The 23,012-nt window shown below is 42.7% G+C and overlaps 1 protein-coding gene across 2 annotated transcripts; it reads right to left on the bottom strand.

Annotated features, from left to right (window-relative positions):
* Positions 1-15: 15 nt before the first annotated feature.
* Positions 16-22,239, bottom strand: nfat5a (nuclear factor of activated T cells 5a). Of its 2 annotated transcripts, XM_083973013.1 has the most exons (12): positions 21,947-22,239; positions 14,585-14,713; positions 11,538-12,171; positions 11,165-11,348; positions 9,601-9,791; positions 9,305-9,477; positions 8,866-9,000; positions 8,691-8,743; positions 8,446-8,578; positions 7,084-7,268; positions 4,810-7,000; positions 16-4,679 (listed from the first exon to the last, which is right to left on the bottom strand). In XM_083973013.1, the coding sequence occupies exons 1-12, from the start codon at positions 22,017-22,019 to the stop codon at positions 4,288-4,290; spliced, it is 4,473 nt and encodes a 1,490-aa protein (XP_083829139.1). In that variant the 5' UTR covers positions 22,020-22,239; the 3' UTR covers positions 16-4,287. The 2 variants fall into 2 exon arrangements, with proteins under 2 accessions (XP_083829139.1, XP_083829140.1); XM_083973014.1 differs by lacking the exons at positions 14,585-14,713; positions 21,947-22,239 and adding an exon at positions 12,741-12,766.
* Positions 22,240-23,012: the final 773 nt, after the last annotated feature.

The following is a 23,012-nucleotide window of genomic DNA, read 5'->3' as shown; positions in this document are numbered from 1 at the left end:
TACAGATATAAACAGAAGAGTATACAAATGTCCAGACCAAGGCAAAGTACATGTTAATAATAATTCAGATGTATGATAACACACTGGGGTTGACCTTTTATCCCTACGTCAGGGTCTTAAGGCTAGATACTAAAGCTCAAGCTACACAAAACGGATACAACAGAACTGTTGGAGAATGTGAAATAGAAAGCGAACTAGGAAAAGTGAGCAAACTGATTACACACAAGATACAGCTCACACTATTGGCAATTAATAGTTATCATGGTTGCTCCATTTGATCAAGCATTTCACAGCAACAATAGTAATGTTGACAAGCACATCAACACAAGAAAGCTCTCCATAAAACAATCTCCACTGTCTCGTCCCTTTTACCTCACATGTACAAATCTCATGAGGCGTGAAAAAAAGAAAAAACACAAAAACATTTTCAACAGAAAATAATAAACGAGTTGATAATTCACTGGTGAAGCTGCACAATATTATGTTGAGACTACTCACTCTGATATCTTGCAATGGACTTCCAAATAGAAAATGTTAACACTAAAATATATTGGTGTGGGCTGTGGGTGTGCTTGTGTTGGAGAAATAAAACTTAAAATCACAGAAAAGTGTCCTGATGTTAGACGGTCCTCAAGAATAAAAAGGACAAGGGGCCAAATAGCAGACACAAAAGGGACACCAGTGAACACAGCAGAGTAACGGTTAAGTTATCAAGGCACACAAAGTTCTGTTGAAAGCATCACAATTGAAATTCAAGATACCCCTGCAGTATATTTCACATTTAAATATACATGGATATTCATTTACATGACTGAAGGACAAAACCGATAGTGTAAAGATTTGTGTGCTATCTTTGCCAACATTAAATCAATATCACACGTTTTTTGTTTGTTTTTTTCTTTTCAGGTGGAAGTGGCTATTCGAAGAGTCAGACTGAGCATCCTGGATTGCTCAAAATGAAACCGGACGTGAAAAAAAACAACAACATGAAATTACATCACAATCCCGAGACAAAACAATCTGACAAATGTACAGTGACACAAAATGACAGTTGGTGCCACCCCATCCATCCACCCCCCCTCCCTTCTGCCTCAAAATATGTGTTCTCATAATCTGTAATTGGTCCGATGTTCGATGTAGAGCAAGCTCTATGTCCACACCATGAGGTAAAATTTACATTCATGAAACTGAAGTCACAGGTTGGCTTTCTGTGTTGGTATGGCTTTAAGAGGCATTACTGTTCCGCGCTTCCTCCGCAACTTCATGTGCTCTTAAACTCCCCTAACCCAAGAGGAATGGAATGCTTGGAAACTTCACTACTGTGTCCTGACCTGATCTACACGTAATGGATGAGTCAAAGTGCCATTTGAGATGCATGACATTTCCACAAAAAAAAAAAAAAAAAAAGTTAGAAAAAAAACAAACACACACAAGAAAACCTAGCCCATGTTTTTACATTATACAAATTGGGTAAATGTTTAAAACAGTAGAATGAAGTTTCTAACAGATCCGCTTGATGTCCACTTTTACTAACATTTCTAATTTCAGTCATACACTTCACAATATACCTCCGCTTCATTTCAGGAAAAAACATACCAGCAATGATAATCTGTGCTATGAGCATAAACCAAAAAACTTTAGTTTTACAAAAATACTCTACATTTTGATACATGGATACAAAATTCTAAAAAAGATAAGTTACTTTAAAATGGATCACTAAACAGCTGCAGGACAAAATAGTATGACTATGAAAATGTAAACAGATGCATATGTGAACAATGCTAGTCTAACATTTGAATTATTCTCAAAAATTGGCTTTTGATAATAATGCCAAATTGGCTACTGTTGTAGATATGGAAAGTACAGCAGTACTATTTTGCATCAGAAAATAGAGTAATGTAATGAGAAATGTAAAAACTGGTGGAAATGTTAATGAGATTACATGATCCTTGAAACAAAGTACCTTTACACGTCTTTTATAAATGTACTTAAAACACAACAACATGCTGAACTGCTATTCATGTAAGAGCTGCATAATTTAAATGAGTGAGTAAAAATGAGTAAACATAACGAGGGCATTCGAAAAAGGACAAGTATGAGACACAATGACGAGGATTCACAACAGGAGCTTTGGTAAGCCTGGGTGCACTCCAGTCTGACCCCACAACAACAGCCAGCTCTCTCGACTCAACTCTGCTTCGAAGCTAACAATTTATGTCAGTGCTATTGATTAAAGTATAAACTGTTATGTACTAACATCATCACATCAGAAGTGCCCATCACTTCTGCACATAGCACCATAGATAGAATCAAAATGGCGGCCTCTATGTAACAGAGATTTCATTTACCAGTGAGCCCCTGTTCACAACACAAGGGACGGGTACTGGGTGCCAACTTCACATGGTGCCAGCCTGAGCATGGTACCAACACACTGAGACAAAAAAACTTAAATATCTAACACAACACAAGGTAAAACAGTCTCAAGTGAAAGATTGAACAGTAAATAGTACAAATAGCATAACAATGAAAATCCTTCATTTCAATGCACAGTCTGGATGTATCAGTATTTTAGGTGTATTTGTCAGTGTGTAACACACAAAGGCCTTCTTACCACTCCAACACTGAAAAATGACAATGCTTTTGTGGGAATGGCTAGTTTTTTTTTTTTAGTTGACAGACTTGACTGGACCACTGAGACTGAATACAAAGAGGGATTCAACAGTGAGCAGACATTCTATACAAAGTTGTCCTAGACCTCAAAAATATTCTGACATGAGAAAATGTAAAAATGCTTGGTTAAGATGTATTTACCTTTACAAAGACAACTGCTTTCTGTTTTTTTTTTTCCTTTTTTTGTTGTTTTTCTTGTTTTTTAACTGGACGTTTCTGAGTACAAATTCAGCTGGGTCAGTAGAGAGCTGTGGACGGATATAAGGATTAGCTGGTTACACAAAAGAGGTTATAAAGTGCTTGAGATAAAATGTTTATAAAACCACACAACACTCCATTTTCACTAGTGGAAAGTTTCTTTCTATCCACATTATCAAAACAAAACAAAATAAAAAGATACACACACTACAATGCTTCTTAAAATTTCACCAAGAAAGCTTCCGCAAACCCAGTGATGAGGCCTAAACATATGAAAACACTGGGAGGTGCCTAAATGAAAGACTAAGTCACATTATTCACCACGTTGAATCTCATTTGTGAGTGTTTTATATTCTCGCTGCTTTCTGCACATTAGGGGGAATCCCCTGCAATACCAAGAATGTATTGCAGGGGGAGGGAGAGCCCATTTTGGTGAGCGAGTTCATTTCATTTCATTTTTGGAGCGGAGTTGAAATCAACATTTAACTGTCCTCCCTCTAATAAGAGTACGCCCAGGTGCAACTCCAGCCATGGCAGCAAATAAGATGGAGGCAAAAACATTCTACAAATGTACGTAAATTAACAGTCTTTACTCTTAGAGTATAATTTAGTCAAACTGTTGACATGTGCAAACACAAGGGTTTGATTAATTGCGAAAGATCTTCTGTTGTCCGGGGACAAAGAAGTTTAAATTGAGTGGCTGTGAAATTATTTCACCTATGTTTTTTTTTTTTTTAAACCAGGTATTTCTCCCCACGTTTTCACTGTTGCTCTTTGTGACCAACAGAGAAAAACACTCCTTTTCTGACCGTGTCTCAATGAGTGAAGTGACTTTACACACTCACAAAATGAGATTCAGCCCATACCTGATACTTATGTGCAATCTGATATTCACTCCATGGCTGGCTATTTTATATTCTCTGCCTGCTCTTACAGCCTCATCTCCATCACATTACTATTCCCCCGTTTCCTTGTCACTGACATTCTTTATCCCTTTCCAGTTTTTCCACCAAACCTGACAGGTTTTTTTTTTAATCATAATCATCTCTTAGGACTCACATTATTAAAACACTCTGACAACAAAACACTGCATTTCTCAGACTGATGGATAAAGCTGTTATTACAGGCCTCTCTGATCCTGCAAGAGGGGTAATAACAAAGGCGGATTCATCTATTCAAGGACAATGGATGTATGAAGGCTGTAATTAATGATAGATATTTCATAAAAACAATGAGTTACATGAGCTCATGATTTGGGGTTTTAGATAAAAGGGGCATTTAATTATTTTTTTTTTTTCTAAGTTTAGTGGCATAGGCACAAAAAAACATGCACCGCCACTCTGTTGCTGTTTGGGTGTATAACTCTCAGCTACATATCACTCACTCTCCTTAGTGCCCACATTGTCCAAATATTTATCACTACTTCTGTAGGCTTTCCAGTATGTCCTCAATTTTATCCATGTTGGACGATGTAGATATTGACGCCTGCAACTGATTCTGTAAGCTGCTCTGTATCTGTGTCTGTAGATTGGTCTGCATTGGAGTCGGCAGACTTGTTTCTATAGTTGCCTGTAAACTGGATTGCAGAGCCGTCTGTGTGTTTGTCTGCATCGCGTTCTGCAGGGTGGTCTGGATGGCGTTCTCTAAGCTGGACTGCATCTGCGCCTGGAGGCTGTTCTGCAAGCTGCTGTGCATGGCGGCCGGCATCGGAGAGGCAGCCTGGTCCAACAGAGGCTGCATGTGACTGGAGTTCTGGGCCTGGCTCTGAGCTGGCAGAGTGGGTCCAGAGGAATTTAGCAGCTGGGGAGAGTCTGAAAAGGCACAGAAAGATTGTAATAATCACTATAATCAAACAGCAGGTAAACAGCATAATTGTGGCATAAAGGACTGGTTCAGTTGCTGTTGAGGAAAACAGGGTAGAGAAGCCCAAAATCATCTTACCGTTCTGGATGCCAAACACAAACAGGTTGGCCTGTCCCTGTGGAGCCACATTCCCACCCACGGCTGTCTGGAAAAGTTGCTCTGGGGGCTGCTGGCCAGGGTTGGCAACAACACCCACGCCGCCTTGAACCACAAAGATGGTCGTGCCAGGGGCTGGAGCCTGATTGTTCAGCTCCTGTGAGCCAATGGTGTTCTGCAGGCCAGACAGAGACGCCTGTGGCAGGAACAGCTCCACAGGTTGACTGCTCGGGACGCTGCTGGAGCTCGGGCCGACTTGCATTGGCTGCTGCTCCTGGAACAGGCTCTGCTGTTGGTTCTCGGTGGATGTCGGGTTGCTGCCTGAGGAGCTCTGGTCTTGAAAGGACATGGGCTCTGCTGGGTCTGACTGAGGGATCCCAACGCTGATGCTCCCTATAGGCGAAGGCCCCTGGGGCTGGGTGCTAAAGAGAATAGTTGGGGGCATAGCCTGGGGGTTAAGGTCTGTCGTGCAAAGGAGCAGGCCTGTCTGCTGGGGTTGGGAGAGCTGGCTCTGGGAGACGGGGTTGGCCTGCGAGTGGTTTGGGATGCTTTGAAACAAGGAGCCCTGCTGGCCCATCGGAAGCTGCGGCGGCTGCTGTTGGTTCTGCTGTGCGGACTGCTGCTGCTCCATGGGGGTGCTCTGCTGCTGCATCTGGGACAGCTGAGCTTGGGGCTGGTTCTGAAACATGGCAACGGGCTGGGGTTGGCTGGTAGACGTCTCCATGGAGGAGATGAACGCCAGCTGCTGTTGCTGCTGTTGCTGGGGCTGAGGGTTTGGGGACAGATAGAGGGTCGACCCGGGGGACTGCTGCTCCGAGCTGAGGCTGCCACCGGTCAGGACCGTGAGCGTATTCTGGAGCAGGGCAGCCTGGACCTGCTGCTGCTGAGAGCCCTGGGTCTCAGCGAGGGGCCGGGGTGATTGGAAAAGCTGCTGTGGGGGCGACGTGTGCGACGGAGGCTGTGTTGGGAAGCTGGTCTGGATGGTGAGCAGCTCTCCGGCCTGTTGAAGCAGCGACACTGGCTGCTGCACCTGCGTGGTGGAGTGGATCTGAGGCTGCAGCAGCTCGGCCTGAAGTTGCTGCTGCAAATTCTCTAAGACCTGCTGCTCCTGTAGTTGTTGCTGTTGTTGTTGTTGTAGGTTGCTCAGAGCTTGATTTTGCTGCTGCTGTTGCTGCTGCTGTTGTTGTAGCTGATGTTGTTGCTGTAAGTTGCTAAGCATTTGATTCTGTTGTTGCTGATCCTGAAGCTGGATGTTGTTCAGGACTTGCTGTTGTTGATTTTGTTGCAGCTGTTGTTGCTGTTGTTGGATATTCTCCATGAGTTGCTGTTGCTGCTGCTGCAGTTGCTGTTGGTCTTGTGGTTGGAGTATTAGTTGCTGTGGGATCTGCATGTTGCCAAGGACCTGCTGTTGTTGTTGCTGAAGATGTTGCTGTTGTTGTTGGTGCTGAAGGTTACCTAGTATCTGCTGTTGTTGTTGCAGTTGTTGATGCTGTTGAAACTGTTGTATTTGTTGCTGCTGCTGCTGCTGCTGCTGTTGCATTTGCTGTTGCTGTTGCATCTGTAGCTGCTGCTGTGTCGAGAGTGAATTATCCGTGGTCCCCAATCTAAGGCTGTTCATGTTCTCCTGGACGTGCTGCTGAAGAGAGTCTGCAGAGGGCGTGGGGCTGTAAAGCACAGAGTTGAGCTGCTGCTGGGCTACCGCTGCCTCCAACACCTGCTGCAGCGTGGTGTTACCTCCAGCCTGTAGCTCCCTTACTGCTCTCTCCAACTGCGCCACTCCTTCTTGGGGAAACAAGGGGACCTGTGACTGCTGTGACTGCGGCGGAGCAGGAGTTGCTATCTGGGGCATGGCCACAACTACAACGCCCCCACTATTGTTTGAATTCTCAGGAGGCAGGTTATCCTGAGGGTCTCTGAGGAATTGCTGAGGGACTTCTGGTGTCACAGGGGGGATTGTGGTGTCTCCCGGCACTGGGAAGGGGGCTGTGGGGGCAATGTCTTGCTTCTGCATAGTGCTGAGGGACTCTAGGCTCGGAAAGACAGGGGGCGCCTGGGGAAGCTCAACGTCCTCAGGTTGCAGGGGCATTGGGCTCTGAAAAGACTCTCCTCCTGGATGAGGGCTGGAGCTGAGCTCCAGAGTCTGCTGCACTGAGACAAGAGGGTCTGGGGATGTCTGGAAGAGGAGAGGAAACAATAATCTTACCAACTGAACTTCTGAGATATATAGATATTTCTTTTTCTTTAGAATAACATTACCTTAAAAACATCTGTGGGAGGTGGATTGCTGGACACTTCCATCGGTGTGTCCTCTTGCCGTTTGGAAGGCTGACCAGAGCAGTCGGTTCGCTCAGAGGACATAGATTTCATCTGGCCATCAAATATACAAGTCTTGACCAGAGAGGGTCCCTCTGTTTTTATTGTCCGGGCATTGGAGTTATCAGCTGAGGGTAAGAGTGGAAACACAATACATTCAGATTTATAATGTATTACCCTGTGACTGGACTGTGATACAAGTTTCCATGATGAGCCAGGAGTGAATTTTGATTTAAAGCAGAAGTGAGTGATATATTTGTGTTAATATAAGTCTTAAATAGTTATATCTTCCGACAGCAATCACTTACATAGAGTGTTTGGACTGAAACACGGGTCTCCCAGTCCCTCTGCTCTGCTCTGAGCCGAAGAGAAAACATTTATCGTATCCTACAGTTTTTATCCAATGAGGAGAGAGAACGGCATGCAGGGCTGTGTGTGCAGCCAAGGAACGCCGTGAATGTGGTGACGTAGCGACGAGGACTGTTATGGTGCATTCAAGGAAACTCGTATTTTTCCGACCGTGAAGTGGTACCAGTTCGATCTGGTACGAGTTCACCGGTCGGAAGTTACGAGTGGCCGTTATAGTGACTTTCACCGGTAAAACAGGTCGGAAAAACACGAGTGGGTTGCCTGGAACGCTACAAAGTCGTAAGTTGTGACTTGAAGCTGTAATTTACGATTTCAAAAGCCTGCCTGGAACGCAGCATTAGCGAAAACGACCGGATCACTCACTTCTGCTTTAAATAAATCTGCTCTAACTGGAAACATCAAGATGTTACAGACAATATATGAACAAAACAATTAGCATTTTCCTAATAAGAAAATATGGTTAACATTATCATGTTAGCCATAATCATAAAGCCTATCAATACCTTTACAAGGTAACCCACAAGAGCCCTGTAATACTAAAGTGATTATCTCCATGTGGTCTGAAAATGATCATCTAGGCCAGTGGTTCTGAAACTTATTTACATCAAGGACCCCTAAACTGACACAAATTAGACCACAGACCCCCATTGGACAAGATTTTGAAACAAACATCAGAAATACTCAAATATTTGTTCTAAGAATGAATAATGTTACTTTCTCAGTCAATGTACGTTCAAATTAGGACCAATGTCGTGAATTTCTGGAACATATTTTGAGAAATTTCTGGGAAAAGATGTCATAGAATTTTTAGAAAAAAATTGTAAGATTTAGGGAAAAAGTTGGGGACCCCCTTGAGACCTCTCAAGGACCCCTGGGGATCCCCGGACCCCACTTTGAGAACCACTGATCTAGGCAACCTGGAGCTAGTGACTGCACCTGGGTCTGGAGTGTAGGTGAAGGGCTGGGCGTCGTGTGATCTACCAGCGTTGGTCATCACAAAGATTCCCACAGAAACAGGAGAAGTAATTGACTGGTTGTGGAACGGAGGAACTGTCACGATCAAATGGTTCTGAAAAACAGCGGATATCGAAAAGGTCAATGAAAGTTGGCACGTCTGACACAACATCTTATTATTTAAGCAGAAGTAGTAGAGAGTATACAAAAGCCTCTGTTGCATTTACCTGATGGAAAAGGTCCATGTCAATCTTTGCCTCGGCTTGCCAGGAATTATCATCTACAAATATAACCAAAAAAATATGTTTTTATTCTTCCGTCCACCAGGAGTTTTAAATGCAGAAACCTGTATCCTCATAAATATCAAAGACAACGCCAGCAACACCAAGACAGCTACAGTACCTGCAATGTTCTCCTGAAAAATAACTTTGGTTCCTTTGAGGAAGTTCTTTCCAATGATAAATACTTCCTCTCCTCCTCTCACGGAGCAGGTCTGCAGACTCTTCTTCAGGATCTCTGGCACTCCTGCTGGCTGGGCTGAAGAACGACAGAAGAGTGGAACAATCAAAACTCACATGACATCTGGGTTAGTGTTTGCCAGAGGGCACGGAGAACGCCCTGAAACAAAAGGAAGCAGGGTTGTGCAGTCTGACCCAACCATAGCTGAGCTCTGCGGCCACCACACTAAATGTGATGTGTGATAAAAGCTAAAACAACACAACCACACTGGAAACGCACGCATTTCAATTCCCCAGCATTTATCCTCACGGAGCCTGGTGATAGCTGCTTCCTTTGTAGCTCTGACCTGTTTTTCAGTTCATGTTGGGACTGAACTACTTACTGCAGAGGATGGGTGATGAGGGGACCTGCAGAGTGAGGGCAGAGCCATCAGGTTGGGGGATGTTGACTCTAAAAGCCAGTCTGGCACGGGTGCTCTTCTTCTTGGATCCTGCTACACCAATACGGGCCTCCACGTCTGCATTACGTAGCTTTAAAATTCCTACACAGTCCACCCTGTAGAAGCAGGCACACGGTTTACAGTACAGAACAGAACAAGCACACAGTGTACTACTTTAACATTCACTCAGCATTAATATTGACTAATCCCACATCAACCAGTAGAAAATAACATCTTACGCGAGTGTCATGTCACTGCTGGGCTCCAGAGGGATCTCAATAACAGTGGTGCCCTCGATGTCCACCTCCTTGCAGGCGGTAGTGTTGCGTCCTGTCACTCTGCACGCCTGGTAGAAACCGTGAGGCTTCACTCTGCCTGCGTCATTAGCGACAAAGACCTGCAGCACCACGGGCTCAGTCACACCTTCCAACTGGGAACAAAAACAGAAAACTATGTAAATAAACCCGACCTTCACTGATAATAGAAAACATAACACTATTAAATATAAAAAATGTTTTTGGTAACACTTTATTTGACGCCTATCTCTATAACGCATTATAACCATACTTATGAGTCATAATGCAGTTATAGCACTGTATAACTATAGTTATAAACACTCACATGCCCATGCCAACATCGATAATGCATTATAAATATAGTTATAATGTGTTATAATTGTCTTATAAATATGTATAACTGTTATTATAAACACTCTTAAATTATCAAAAGTCTTTATAACAATAAGCATAACACATCATAGAGCATTTCATAAAGGCTTATAAGGTCAAGTATTATAATAGAGTTATAATGCTCTCTGCTGTGTTATGTCTATTGTTATAAAGCCTTACGATAGTTTATGAGTGTTTATAATGATAGTTATACACGTTTATAAGCCAATTATAACACATTATAACTATATTTATAATACATTATCATGTGGGCATTGTCAGCGAGTTACTAACAATTATAACGTATTATAATACCTGACCTTATAAGTCACAATAAAATGCTTTATAGTGTGTTATGATTATTGTTAACGCATTATGATAATTTATGAGTGTTTATAACTATAGTTATACAGTGCTATAACTGCATTATAACTCATTATACGTATGGTTATAATGCATTATAGAGATAGGCATCAAATAAAGTGTTACCATGTTGTTAACACAAGCGCAAAATGCATCAAATGTGATGGTTCCCTTATTGAAGAATCCTTGTCAAGCAACATTAATACACAAAGTGCGTACTGAAGAGTGTGATGCTTTATGTGGATGTTTTCTGTGGTTATCAGAAAAAGCCTGTGTGAGCCCACAGAAGTGTACAAAGGTAATACAATGCAGGTAGGGAAAGTTTCAATTGTATCACAAAAGAAGCACATTTGTTCAAAGCTAGACTTGTTATCACACAACACGTGAGCTGATGTTGAGTGCTTCATACTTTATACACCATGACAACTGGGAGCAGCTTCAGTGGAGTAGTGGAGGGTTTGGTGCCTAATTAATGAATGAGCACAGTGGCTGTTCCTTCATTTCCCTGCCCAGTTAAGTTAAGAAAACTAGGTCTTTTGTTGAATACAGAATGTGGCAGGTTAGCCATTGTAAAATTACGCTTTTGAAGTCAATGGCTGTGGGCAGTGGTTAGAGTGAATGCTTCTGATGTGTCTGTACTGGCGTTCTCATGTGGTGCACAGTACTCCATGCTCCGTATCCTGTGTGTCTCTGGCCTTATTCAGTCGTTTCCAACTTAGGTGTTAATATTTTTCCTGTGTCAAGGAAGAGCCGTTGGCCTTCTGTGTCAAACCTTGACAGTGGGGAATCCCTGCTGTGTGCGGTCTTTGACAGAGCCGCGGCTGCCCTCGGTCAGATAGCGAGCTCTGTGCTGGGTCTCTGGCTGCACCAGGATCTTTAGCTCCTTCCCGTCGCTCTTCTGGGGGAACTGAGCGGACAGTGACCCATTCTTTGTTGCGGTCCCTGACTCAAGAGAGCTGCGGAGCAACAAAAAAAAGGAAACAAATCACATGATGGATTCCATTAATATGACTTTTCTAAATTCAAATACCCAAGATATTAAATGAAATGAGCTTTCACTGTTTCCACTGTTTTCCTATGGAGGGACAGAGGTAGTCTTATGTTTCTATGCTACCACAATGTGCATGGGACAAGGGTCAGCGCACCTGGACATGGCACTGCTCTTGTCTGTGCCAAGCTGGGATAGGACAAAGTGAGGGGCTTTGGCGCTGTCAGCATCGAACACATCCATGCTGTCCTCGGGGGGAGCAGGCTTGGGGCCTGGCCGCTGGCGGGGCGTGCGTTTTCTAGATTTGCGCGGCACCTCTGTGTTGTCATTGTAGGAGATGGAACTGATCAAGCTGAAGTTGGAGACGGAGTCGTCGGCCCACATGCTGCTGCTATGCTCCGAGTCTGGGCCGGCTGGACCGGACGCGGCGGGCTCCTCTTGGCAAGACATCTGGCTGTCGTCAAATAGGTCCTCAGGTGGCGGGGATATGCTCAACACAGGCCTCCGTTTTGATGGGGTGTTCTGAGGCTGCTGGACTCCTAGCCCTGACAACACTCCTGACCCTATGTCTCCTGCTGCAGTGTTTGCTCCACTGTTGTTGCTTCTGCTGGGGGCAGATACAGCACCCTCCATACCTTGCATCTCTGAAGCTCCGGCTCCATCCCCTCCAGCGGAGTGGAGATGCGGGGGAACCTTGAGATGGTCCGAGGATGAGGTAGAGGGGCCAGTGGACGAGACTCCAATGGCCAGGGAGGAAGAGGCAGAGGGGCTGGAGGTGGAAGAGGTGGCATCTGCGGTAGTATATACAGATAAACAAGTTAGTACAGCTGTCCAGCACATTGCAGGCTAGCAGTCCCATTCAAGCAGCTGAATTTGTGCATAATTTGTATTGATTTCCCCTCTTCCCAACTCTAATTTCAACAGTCTGTTGTGGGTTATATGCTCTCACTGTGCATGCGAGAGCTGTCAAGCATTGATCAAATATTCTGAAGTTAAAGTTGAGAAGGGTACTATAGGTCCCACAATGTTTTGATTCCTACAAAACCTTTCTCAATATAAATCAATGTGACAAAACTGGCATGCTTTGTTTACAAAAACAAAAGCAAGCTACAAATTGTTACATACACATTGCCAGAAGAAGGAAACAAAAAAACATAACAAAATCTGGTCAAAATTTCTTTGTACAGCCAAATTTGCAAGCTGGTAATGTGGCGCCAAATTAAATTTGCCAGGGTTGCCAGGGTTACAGTACAGTTTGTGCAATGTGCATTCAGTAGTAAACAGTAGTTTGCGCATGCCAATTGGAAGATTTGGTTGGGACTGAGCGTAGCCATGGAGACAGAATAAACAAGCCTCTGACCTATGGAGCAGTGAACTGCAGACCATTTTATATGCAGACACTCCCTGCCTCAGAGGGAACTTCCTGCAATAAAAACGAGACAGCCAATGAGCAACAAGAGAGCTGATCATTCAAGACTCAACTTCTGTCAATCAGTAAATTGGATGAGTTAATATACTGAACGAAGGAGTAACTTTTGAAGTTGATCATTTATAGACATTTTGAAGCACGTGTATTTGGTTAATGATGATCTTAAGGACATTACAGTAGTCATGCTTTTGATCAGCACTGCTTAGGGCCAGCTGGGTCAGACAGGATAGTGAAAAGGTAGCATTAACAAAAGCGCTCTCTCCAACATGATTGTGGACCAGTTAGTTTGCTCTTTAGATGAGGACTACAATCCTTCCCAGTTACAGCTGATGTCGACTGCCCTGAACCATGATCCAAGATCAGACCATATTCCTTTGCTTGACTAAGTGAAATTGAAAAGAAAGTCCATTGTCTGCCAGGGGCAACTTCACTGTTTCATAAAGAGACAGAACCTTCATAATATGGGAAAGGTCAGCTGCTTTCAAACGTGGGAGTAGCTGCATTTAGCTGCAAAGCTCAAAATGTTTGAAACCTTGGGAAATTTTCACATGATCCTCTGTTGTATGTATGAGGGCGTATAAGATTAAGTGTGAACGTGCGTAGGCTGTTTCTGCTTTAGGCACTTGTTGAGGGATTTCAGAATAAAACCTAACCATACTATCGCCTTCAATCTATGGTGCTAATACACAGACTCTGAAAACACAATACAATGGTATAACAAAAGAGATGCCTGAGATGACTGCTGAAGCCAAAGGAAAGAACAAGGTTACACTGCATTTGTTTGTTTTTTTGCATTCGTTTCTGTGTGTATGGACCACTCAAAGACATTTTACAATTGCCTTAAAAGCCATGTGGCAAAAAAAAAACATTGAGCACAAGCATCACAGGGTAAAGTGCTTCTGAAAAAATGAGTGAAATGAGAAAAAACAAGCTATGTTAGCATGCTGTTAATGCAAACTCAACATTTCTTGTAGCTGTTATTCAGAGTAAAGCTTTCCAGAAAAAAAAAAACATACTGTGTACAACATTTACTCCAAATACGCCACTGAGTTTATAGTCTGCCACTAGCATTGGATAGTTACATATTAATTGATTTTAGGAACAGTTTTAAAACTTTAATCACCAATTGTCATCATATTTTTTTTGAGTCAATCCATTTTATTAGGTAAAATGGGCCAGTGAAGAGCTGCAGACATTTATTACAGATGCACTGTGAATGAATATTTAAGCCTCCATACACAGTGAAGTGAATAATGCCTCTTCCCATGGTGCTGCTATGTTAATCACACAAACATCTAAAATACCCCTCAGGGTCTCCTAACACTGAGCCTTTCAAACAAACTATCATACAGATCTTTGGGACCAATAAAAACAGTGGCAACAGATAATTCCCAACTGGTCGGTTCTGTAATACTGGAACTAATGACTGACAATCACAAAATATATTAAAATACAGCTAACTGTGAAAAGTTGCTCTTCCCCATGCCTTTATCTGGTACTACTGCTGCTTAATGGACACACCAGTGAACCCTAATGACTACCAGCAGTATTAAAATAGATTTGCTGAAATAAAAAATAATATACTATCCATCCAATACAGTCTCATAGAGTCACTAAGATGAATTGTCTCAGAAACTGGTGAAAGGGTGATGTTGCCCCCAGACAATTGATACAAGGCCGTATTAGTTTCTTCACCCCTACTGACTTGGGGAATAGTTTGGCAAGGGGACACTGATCCCAGATCATGGTTTTTAATGGCTGAGCAGGTAGCTCACCTGAAGCCAAGGCTGCAGAGGGAGGAGGTCCTGCCTCTCCCCCACTCTTCTGGCTCATGGTGGGTGGGTCGGTCTGGGCGGACGACGGCTGGAGCTGGAGCTCTTTAGGGAGGAGGTCATATACTGACTCTGCCATAAAGGATGAGCAGGAGAAGATATGTTAGGTTCTGAAAAACACAAGTCAGATTGTTTATTTACTAGACAAAGTATCTAGCACACGTAGCAGAAATGTTCAGACAGTAATTGTGTCTTAACAAAAAGTTCTCACAAGTTAAACACTAAATGATTTATCATGCACAAAACCTCCCATATCAAACAGGGTTCTTTGCCAGGCATGCGCTTGGCCTGGAGACTGAGGCTAATGGATAAGTGTCTTAAGATGCAGCACCACTAATGACTAATTACTAAACACTGGCTCAAACATTTCCAGACTGCACTGCACTTAACTAATTTAACTCAACAAAAGACCTAACTTCTTTTTAAATACAGCCGATGCATCTTCTCCGCAAAATGTTATTGTGTGAATAATTAACTGCACTTGCGTGAGCGTAACAGTAATTACAAAACTACTGCTGTGCCTCACTCAGATTGGTTGTCATTTCCTTGTTCCCTTTTCAAAAGAATAAGTGGAAGCAAACCTTGGTCTCATGATCACAATTTCTCCTGCATCTACAAAAACCTCTGCTGTCAACACTAACACAACACAGAGTATCTTATGATGATCTAAATTAGCCTGCGGGGTTTACTGTAATAAAACCTGCAGAGGCATTACTTGGTATTTGATGGTGTTTCCAAGTAGACTATAAGCAACCACTGCAGTTACACTGGCACAAACCACATTTCATGGCAGATGAACACATCATTAGGTAGTCTGGTTGCTAAGAAACAGGGACCTGTCACCACCCCGACATGGATATTTCAGCTGTGCATCGGTGGCACCCAGCATGTGTAGTAGTCATCTGATACACAGCTATGACTTAGCACCAGCAGAACGGTGAAGCTGACAAAGACACATGATCTCGCACTTTTGTGACGTCAACGATGCTGAGGGAGTGACAAGTCCCCACAGTTCACACATGGAACTACACGGTACAACAGCTCACAGAAACAGACAGGCAGCCAGGCCAACCTTAAAATCCCTGTAATGGAGGTCCCGCTTCATGCTCTACTGCTTATCCAGAGCTAGTCTGTTTTAAATGAATAGTTCGCTCAAAATTACAGTGAAACGTGTCCATCCAGAGGGATGACCCTCCATCTGAGACTGTTGTGCTTTGTTCATGGTATGAAGAGAGGGGGTCTTTGTGCATGGGTGTATTACGGATTGACTGGCACCCCGACGTGACCTCAGTCTTGACTAATATACCCCTTTCACATAGATGCTTTCACACTGGGAATGTGTGTTCAACCTGCCTGTATCCCATTCATACATGGCAAATGTTCACATATGAACAACTGCCGTCGCCATTCACAGACATGTGACACTACGCTACTTACTCCTGCCAAAACTGCTTTTATTATTATGTAGTTAAGATAATGGAAATGATTATTGATTGGTCTGGACAACCTTAAAGCCAGCCAGGAGGGTCCCAAAGCCAGGTACAGTAGGACGACAGACTTTTCCAAGTGAACAACTCCATGGGTTGTGCATTAAAGACACATGCACCTATTTATGATGCCACCCGTAGGCAGAACAGTGTAGCCGAGTAGTTATAATCCATCAGAAACAAACTTCATAGATACACTAACACATCACTGACATGATAATGACAAGGGGCATCTATTGTATCTATTGCATCTAGTGTTATGTAAAATAAAAATAATGCTTGCCTGCCACAGTGAGTTTATCCCCTCAGTATTATCATATATAATATTTCATCTAATTATCTTAAAACCATAAAGGGTCATCATCAGTGCAGGCACAAGTCAGTGTTGCTCACTGCTCAGTAACTCCACTCAGTTTGAGTATGTAAATGCAGAGCCTGGATTTCACTCAGTGTTTTGAATTTTAGTCATCACCCGACTGTCCAGGGACTGAACCATATGTAAAACAGTGTTTGTATAGTTTATACATTCAGTGACCACTTTAGGGCCACTAATACTCAGTGGGCCCTCCTCCCTTTGCTGTCAATACAGCGCCAGTTGTTCAAGGCATGAATTCCACGAGATGAGACGTTGGTGTTGACATGACGGCATTGCATCATTTCTGTAGATTAGTAATTTGCACATTCATGCTCAAAATTTCCAAAGAAGCTCTACTAAATTCAGATCTGGTGACGGGGGGGGGGGGGGGGGGACTGATAAAGTACACTGGTCATGATGACATCAGGTTAAGAGTTTTCCTTTGTGTCATTGCTGGACGTAGCCATTACAAGACGGTCATTTGTGAACATAAAGAGATCCACATGAGCAACAGTGGTGCTCAGACCCCGATTGTTTGGTATCAGAGTGCCGACAAAACATTCAGCTCACCATTCACACCTTCACCACCAGTGTGGACATGTGGCACAAGGCAGGTTGGCTGGATGGATTCATATTTTGACACCCGACCATCTGCGCCGTGTCCTCAGCAGAGACAGAGATTCATCAGACCATGCAACGTTTTTCTAATTTCCAATTTTGGTGAACTCACTGCAGCCTTCTTGGCAGGTGACAGGATAAAGGTCCTGGCCCGTATCTGAATAACTGAATCATTTGCATGAATAAACACATGTAAAGGCGTTCCTAATTGCATAGTGAGTTTACAAACTGTGGCATGGATGATGGTGGTGGAGAGAAAAATAAGTATTATCAAAAAGCAGAGATATGATGCACTTTTCATGGCTGAATCTAAATGCACATTAAAATAAATGAAACAAACCACTCATTTAGCCCATTGATTCAGTGTTTGTTTCTATGAGCTGTATTTGTATGTTGATAATAAAACATTAGTTAGTATTAAAGAACTAGGATGAAAGGATCTGCCTCTCTCTCACTGTGAACAAGGGTAAACAAAAATCATGTGACGGCTTTCTGGTTTCAACTCATGATGCAAACTATTGTGTGCTGGATCAGTGACTGAAGCCTCAGATATCCATCACTCTGAAAACTGGGCTTTTCTGATTGCCATGCAATTGATCTGTGCATCTCTATAAGGCTTGGTTACACTCATTGTTTTGACACTGATACAAGTACAACATTGACTTCGGTATCAATATCAAAACAACACACATAATATACTTTATGTGCGCGAACTGATTTTAAAATATAAAGAAAAGGCATGCTCATATTCATGTCCCTATTTTCATCAAACAACTGTACCTACAATTGACAGGAGGCCAAGTAATCAAGAAGAATCTGACTTTAAGTGTTTGTTGTCCACATGTAGTATCTGACGTTGCGGACACAAAGCTTTATTCATCACGCCATCACTGAAGTCCCTTCATTACACAGAGGTGCTGTCCTTAATGTAACTATACATCCTTCCAAACACAGCCATCAAACTCATCACATGAATCTTTAGTTCTGCTGGAGGAATTGCCTCGCAGTTAACCACATAATCATTTTAATCAAACTGTTACACTAACTGTGTTCATGACAAAGGGGAGCTTCAGAATGAGTTACTTCACAGGAGGAAACTTTAGGCCAATCGTGACTCAGACAATCCTCAGATGAAAGGGAAAAGAAGTTCAGAATTTCCTCTGTGCCCCACTGGACACTGATAATGTTGAGGAATGAATTTTGGTATTGGTCTTGATTTGTTTTTATAGAAGTCAGATGACATCTGTGCTAGTTTATATGCCTGTCAGAGTATGCCCGAAAAAAGTAAGCTGCACCACACTCGCCTGCCAGGGGGTGGACTGACTTTAACCTACACTTTGAACAATTAAATTACCTCATCTCATAGTTATGCGCTGCTCACATTACACGTGCTTTAAAGGTTTTGCCAAATGGCAAGGCCACCAGTCCATTTTTATTCATTGCAGCTGGCTTAGAACTAAGACGGGGGATGACAGATGAATAGACAATTCATAAGGGCTATGTTTTTGTTGCAAATGAAAAAATATGCAGACCAAGAATGTATTTCAGTGCCCAACAATGGCTGCTTTAATTACACTCTTGAACACATAACGATATGCTCAAGCCAGGGTACTGACAAAAGAGCCACTCACTACACTCAAACCACAAAGAATGCCATTTTGGCTATTTGCACCAGCTCTGTTTACCTTGAAATGTGATGGCAAGGAAACGCTGGATATTGTATCTGAGGTGGCTGCATAATTGGTTAGATGGATAAATGAGAGCAATAGTAAATGATTAGATGTATTTAAATCTATTTTTAACCGTTCGTTCCAAAATGTTTTTAGTCGTTAACCTGGCCTGAATTCAACCATTGTTAGAGTTTACAAAGATGCAGTGAATTAACAAACACAAAGAGACACACGCATGTGCATTAAAGTTATGAGACAGCAAGCTTTCAAATGATTATTTCCAGGGAGAACATTCATTTCTTCTCATATGTCTCAGGTGACTGACAGTAAATGGAGCCTAATGGATGCATCTACACTCTGTTCAGGAACAATTTAATATAAATAGAACTTAACAAAGCTAAATAATGATTTCTTATCTAATCAATGACCATGCTGATTTCAAGTCGTCCATAATGTACAAAAATAAATGTCAGACAACAAATGGCTTGTGCTGGAGCTATGAGAATAGAACTAAAGCTGCTACGGTATCAATCTAGCTATTCAGCTAGTTTTGGTTTTGTTTATTCAATTCTTTAAGTTCCCATCATCTTGTTTTACATAGTGGAAAAACTACATCAATTCACAGTAGCACCACGTTCTCTGGATAGTCCACACACTGCATTGTGAGCAATGTTGTCACTACCTTCTACCAAATGATCCCCAGGAAAAATACTCACATTGTAAAACATCCATTTAACACTTCTTGCCATTTTATGGTAGAACCAAATCTATACAGAGCTGTAATGAATGCCCTGTGTGTCAGTCTCACACTTTGGAAATCTAATCGCTCACTGATGCTGCAGCTCGAGCTTCTCACACTGATAAGTTGATGGAGGATTTTTTCCCCCCTCTCACTAAGACTAAACTGTCTTTCTGGATTTTTCAATCCATCTAAATGAAAACACTTGAAACAGAAGCTTGATAAGACACACAAGCTGTGCAGAGATAAAATATTTCAGCAATATTATCACATTAAAGATTTCCACTTGAAGTTAGAGGGAAGAAGTACTGATGAGGCCAAAGAGATAACCCTTCAGCACGTGGGAAAGAAGCAGCACGCAATTTCTGTCTGCCTGATTTGGCATCTTTCTGTTGTTTTAATAAATCATTATGACAATAAAACAAACCAGACATCTTCTAATGAATGTCAGTAGTTAAACTTCTGTTATTATGGACTAGTAAAAGTATGACAATAATAACATTAGATGCATTACGAATCATTTTTGTAATGAAAATGTAATCAAAACTTTATGTAATCATGAAGCTGGCAGCTTGTAAAGGTGTTTATAATTTCCTGTGTCTGTCCTGGCTAATATATGTAGCTATATATTATTTGGCTACTTTGTACTTAAAGCCCTTTGTCGTTCATAATGAATCAACGTTAACATTAAATCACTGCCTTTTGGGTCACTCTCAGAGTTGGGAGACAAAGCAAGTCCTTGCTGGTGCTTCCCTGAGCCAAACTGGGCAAATAAGGTCTCTTGCCTCTGCTAAAAGACGTGACTGGCACAGGTTATTTCCCACTTTAAAAACATCAGGGACCGACAGTTCACTTGAGGTTCTACATTTGCTTCATTCTTGGCCAAAAGTTGACCAACTAACAGTACTCAAGCAGGCCAAATGGCAACATGGCCAGCTGTCCCCTCTCTCACTTACAGTGTGATGTACATGTGGTCTCCGACTAGATCTTTGATGAGCGACTCAGCTACCTTGACCTCAACACAACACACACCCAATTACTGAGATATAAATAAACAGCCACCATGTGATACAGTGCAACCATATGGCAGGCTCAACTGAGTGTTTCAGGGTCACAGAGCAATGCTTTCTGCTGGCTCATGAGCACCCTATACATAACAGCCAGACAGATGTGAGTCCAGCAGGTCAGACAGCAGGCAGGTAAAAGATGCATTAGGCATTATTGCCAAACTATTAGCAATCAAAATATGGGCTCAAGCTTAGACCAGGAGGTAAAACAGGCAGAGGAGGAAGCTCTGTTTTCTAACAGCATCCATCAGGATGCAAAATGCATAAATCCACGCCTCTCAGGTTACATTACCTCTCTAATAGCAGTGCACGCCAACATACAGCATACAAGGCTTTCTCATGAATAAGCAATAACACGATAGCTGACGGTGTTGAGTGGGAGCTTAGGTTGGTTTCTTTACACATTAAGTTGATCCCCTTGTTAACAGAGAGCTAATTAACTTACAGACCGAGCCCCTGCGCTGAAAGCCAAAGGTACAAACCCATCAACCCAGCAGCTGACCACAACAGGAGTTAACCGTCTAGTTCCTCCATGATGCAGCAACACCCACCTAATAATAACATAACAGTTGCCTGACACGTGTCCAAAGCCTATTACAGATAGGATACATATTGGCACTAGTAGGGCCGGCCAAGCAGCCAGCCAGCCAGCCAGGCAGCACCATCCTCTGTGTGTCATGACAGGGAGACTGAGCTCTGGGGCTTTGAAATGCCAACAACTGCATTCTTTCACTGGAACCAGAGAAATGTGAGGAGGATAACTCTGGCTCACTTCCACCCATAACACATAACACAAAACAACAGGGGTACTGTCACTCACTCTTGGAAACTAAACAAGGAGAATAACCAAAACTACACACGCGTTCAACTTTTTTTTTTTTTTTATCAGCCCCCTTTTTTCTTCTTGTGATACACAACCAACCACACACACACCCCTCTGCAGGGTCCTATACCAAGACATAAGTTACCTCTGAACAATGTGGCTGCAGAGCGACCTCACGTAGATGTGGCTAAAACACAGTGCTAGCAACCAGCCCACCACCACCACCACCATAATAATAACTAATAATAACACATTAATGTTGGTGTAATGCCACCGTTATAACCAGAGGGTCAGCCTTTCCTGCCATGCTCTGTCCTCACATGTGACATTGGCTCAGTTGAACCAGTCGGTCAGGTAGTCGCCAGTGCTAAATGCAGCTAACTAACTCCTGGGCTAGCTCGGCTGGCTAACTGCAGAAAAGAGGCTAACCACCACCACAGCTAGCAGCTAGCAGCTTAACAAGACATTCATGTTATTACTTCCGTTCAAAACAAGGACATGACGGGTTAGTTTCATAACAGCAGCCTCGCTTTAGTCATTTCTTACCTTTAGAGTATAGAGATTTGGGGGAATTGAGGTCGAGATCCGAGCTAAGGAGGGATATAAAATCAGAGGGCATCGCAGCGCTTCATCGAGGGGAGGGGAAGCGGACACTCTTTAGAAGAAGAAACGAAGTCGGGCTGGCTGCCTTGGCCAATAAATATTGCGTTTTTTACAAGCGGAATGTTTAATTTACAGATTACAGCATCGAAACAGTCTTGATAAGGCGATAAAAATAAAACTTTCAATACCTAGAAGAGAAAAAAAACCGTTAACTAGCACGCCTCACGTTAGTGTGTATGTTTTTGCTGAGAGGACACACACATTTCGTGCCTACGTTGAGACGAACACACACATACATACATACACACACACACACACACACACACACACACATACACACACACTTGCCTACAGTTGGTCGGCCCACCTTCTGGCCCCGCCCCTTTCTGCTGTCCAGGCGCATGCGCAGTAGCGTGCACCCAGCTTCCATTAATACATCCACGGCCTCAACTATCACAGAAGAAAGTAATCTGGTTACAGTAGGCCTACACACACTGCTTGGTTTTTGATTGTTATTGGCATATCGTCACCATCCCCATCTAATATTTATGTTATTTATGTCCTGAGTAAAATGGGTAGACGTGACAGCAAAACTGAATCAGTTTCAGCTGTCATGGAAAGACACACAGCCTCGGGTTCCCTCAGGATGGATTACAGAAACAGGCCAACCGTTTAAAAGTGTAGGGGCCCAAGAGGTCAGTCGTGGGTCTCTATATAGCTAAAGCCTCTATAAGAAGTGACAGTGACAGCTACTGTTTCTTGTTTGGAAGTCATAAAGCTTAAATAGACACAAATTGGCCCTAGAGAGATGTAAAATGACCAAAATTAGACAGCCAAAAAGAAAAATGTTATTTGACAAAGTGACCAAAATGTAGCATGGAAAGATATAGGCTACAATGATTGCACAAACACCCCAAACCACCAATAAGACACAAACAACACAGTAGGTAGCTATTTCACTTTCCCCGTTTTGCTAGACTGCAGTGCAAACAGTGCATTATTATCTTAA

The sequence above is a fragment of the Trachurus trachurus genome (genome assembly GCF_905171665.1).
Source record: "Trachurus trachurus genome assembly, chromosome: 6".
Lineage (NCBI taxonomy): Eukaryota > Metazoa > Chordata > Actinopteri > Carangiformes > Carangidae > Trachurus > Trachurus trachurus.
This window is presented reverse-complemented; position numbering and strand designations above follow the sequence as displayed.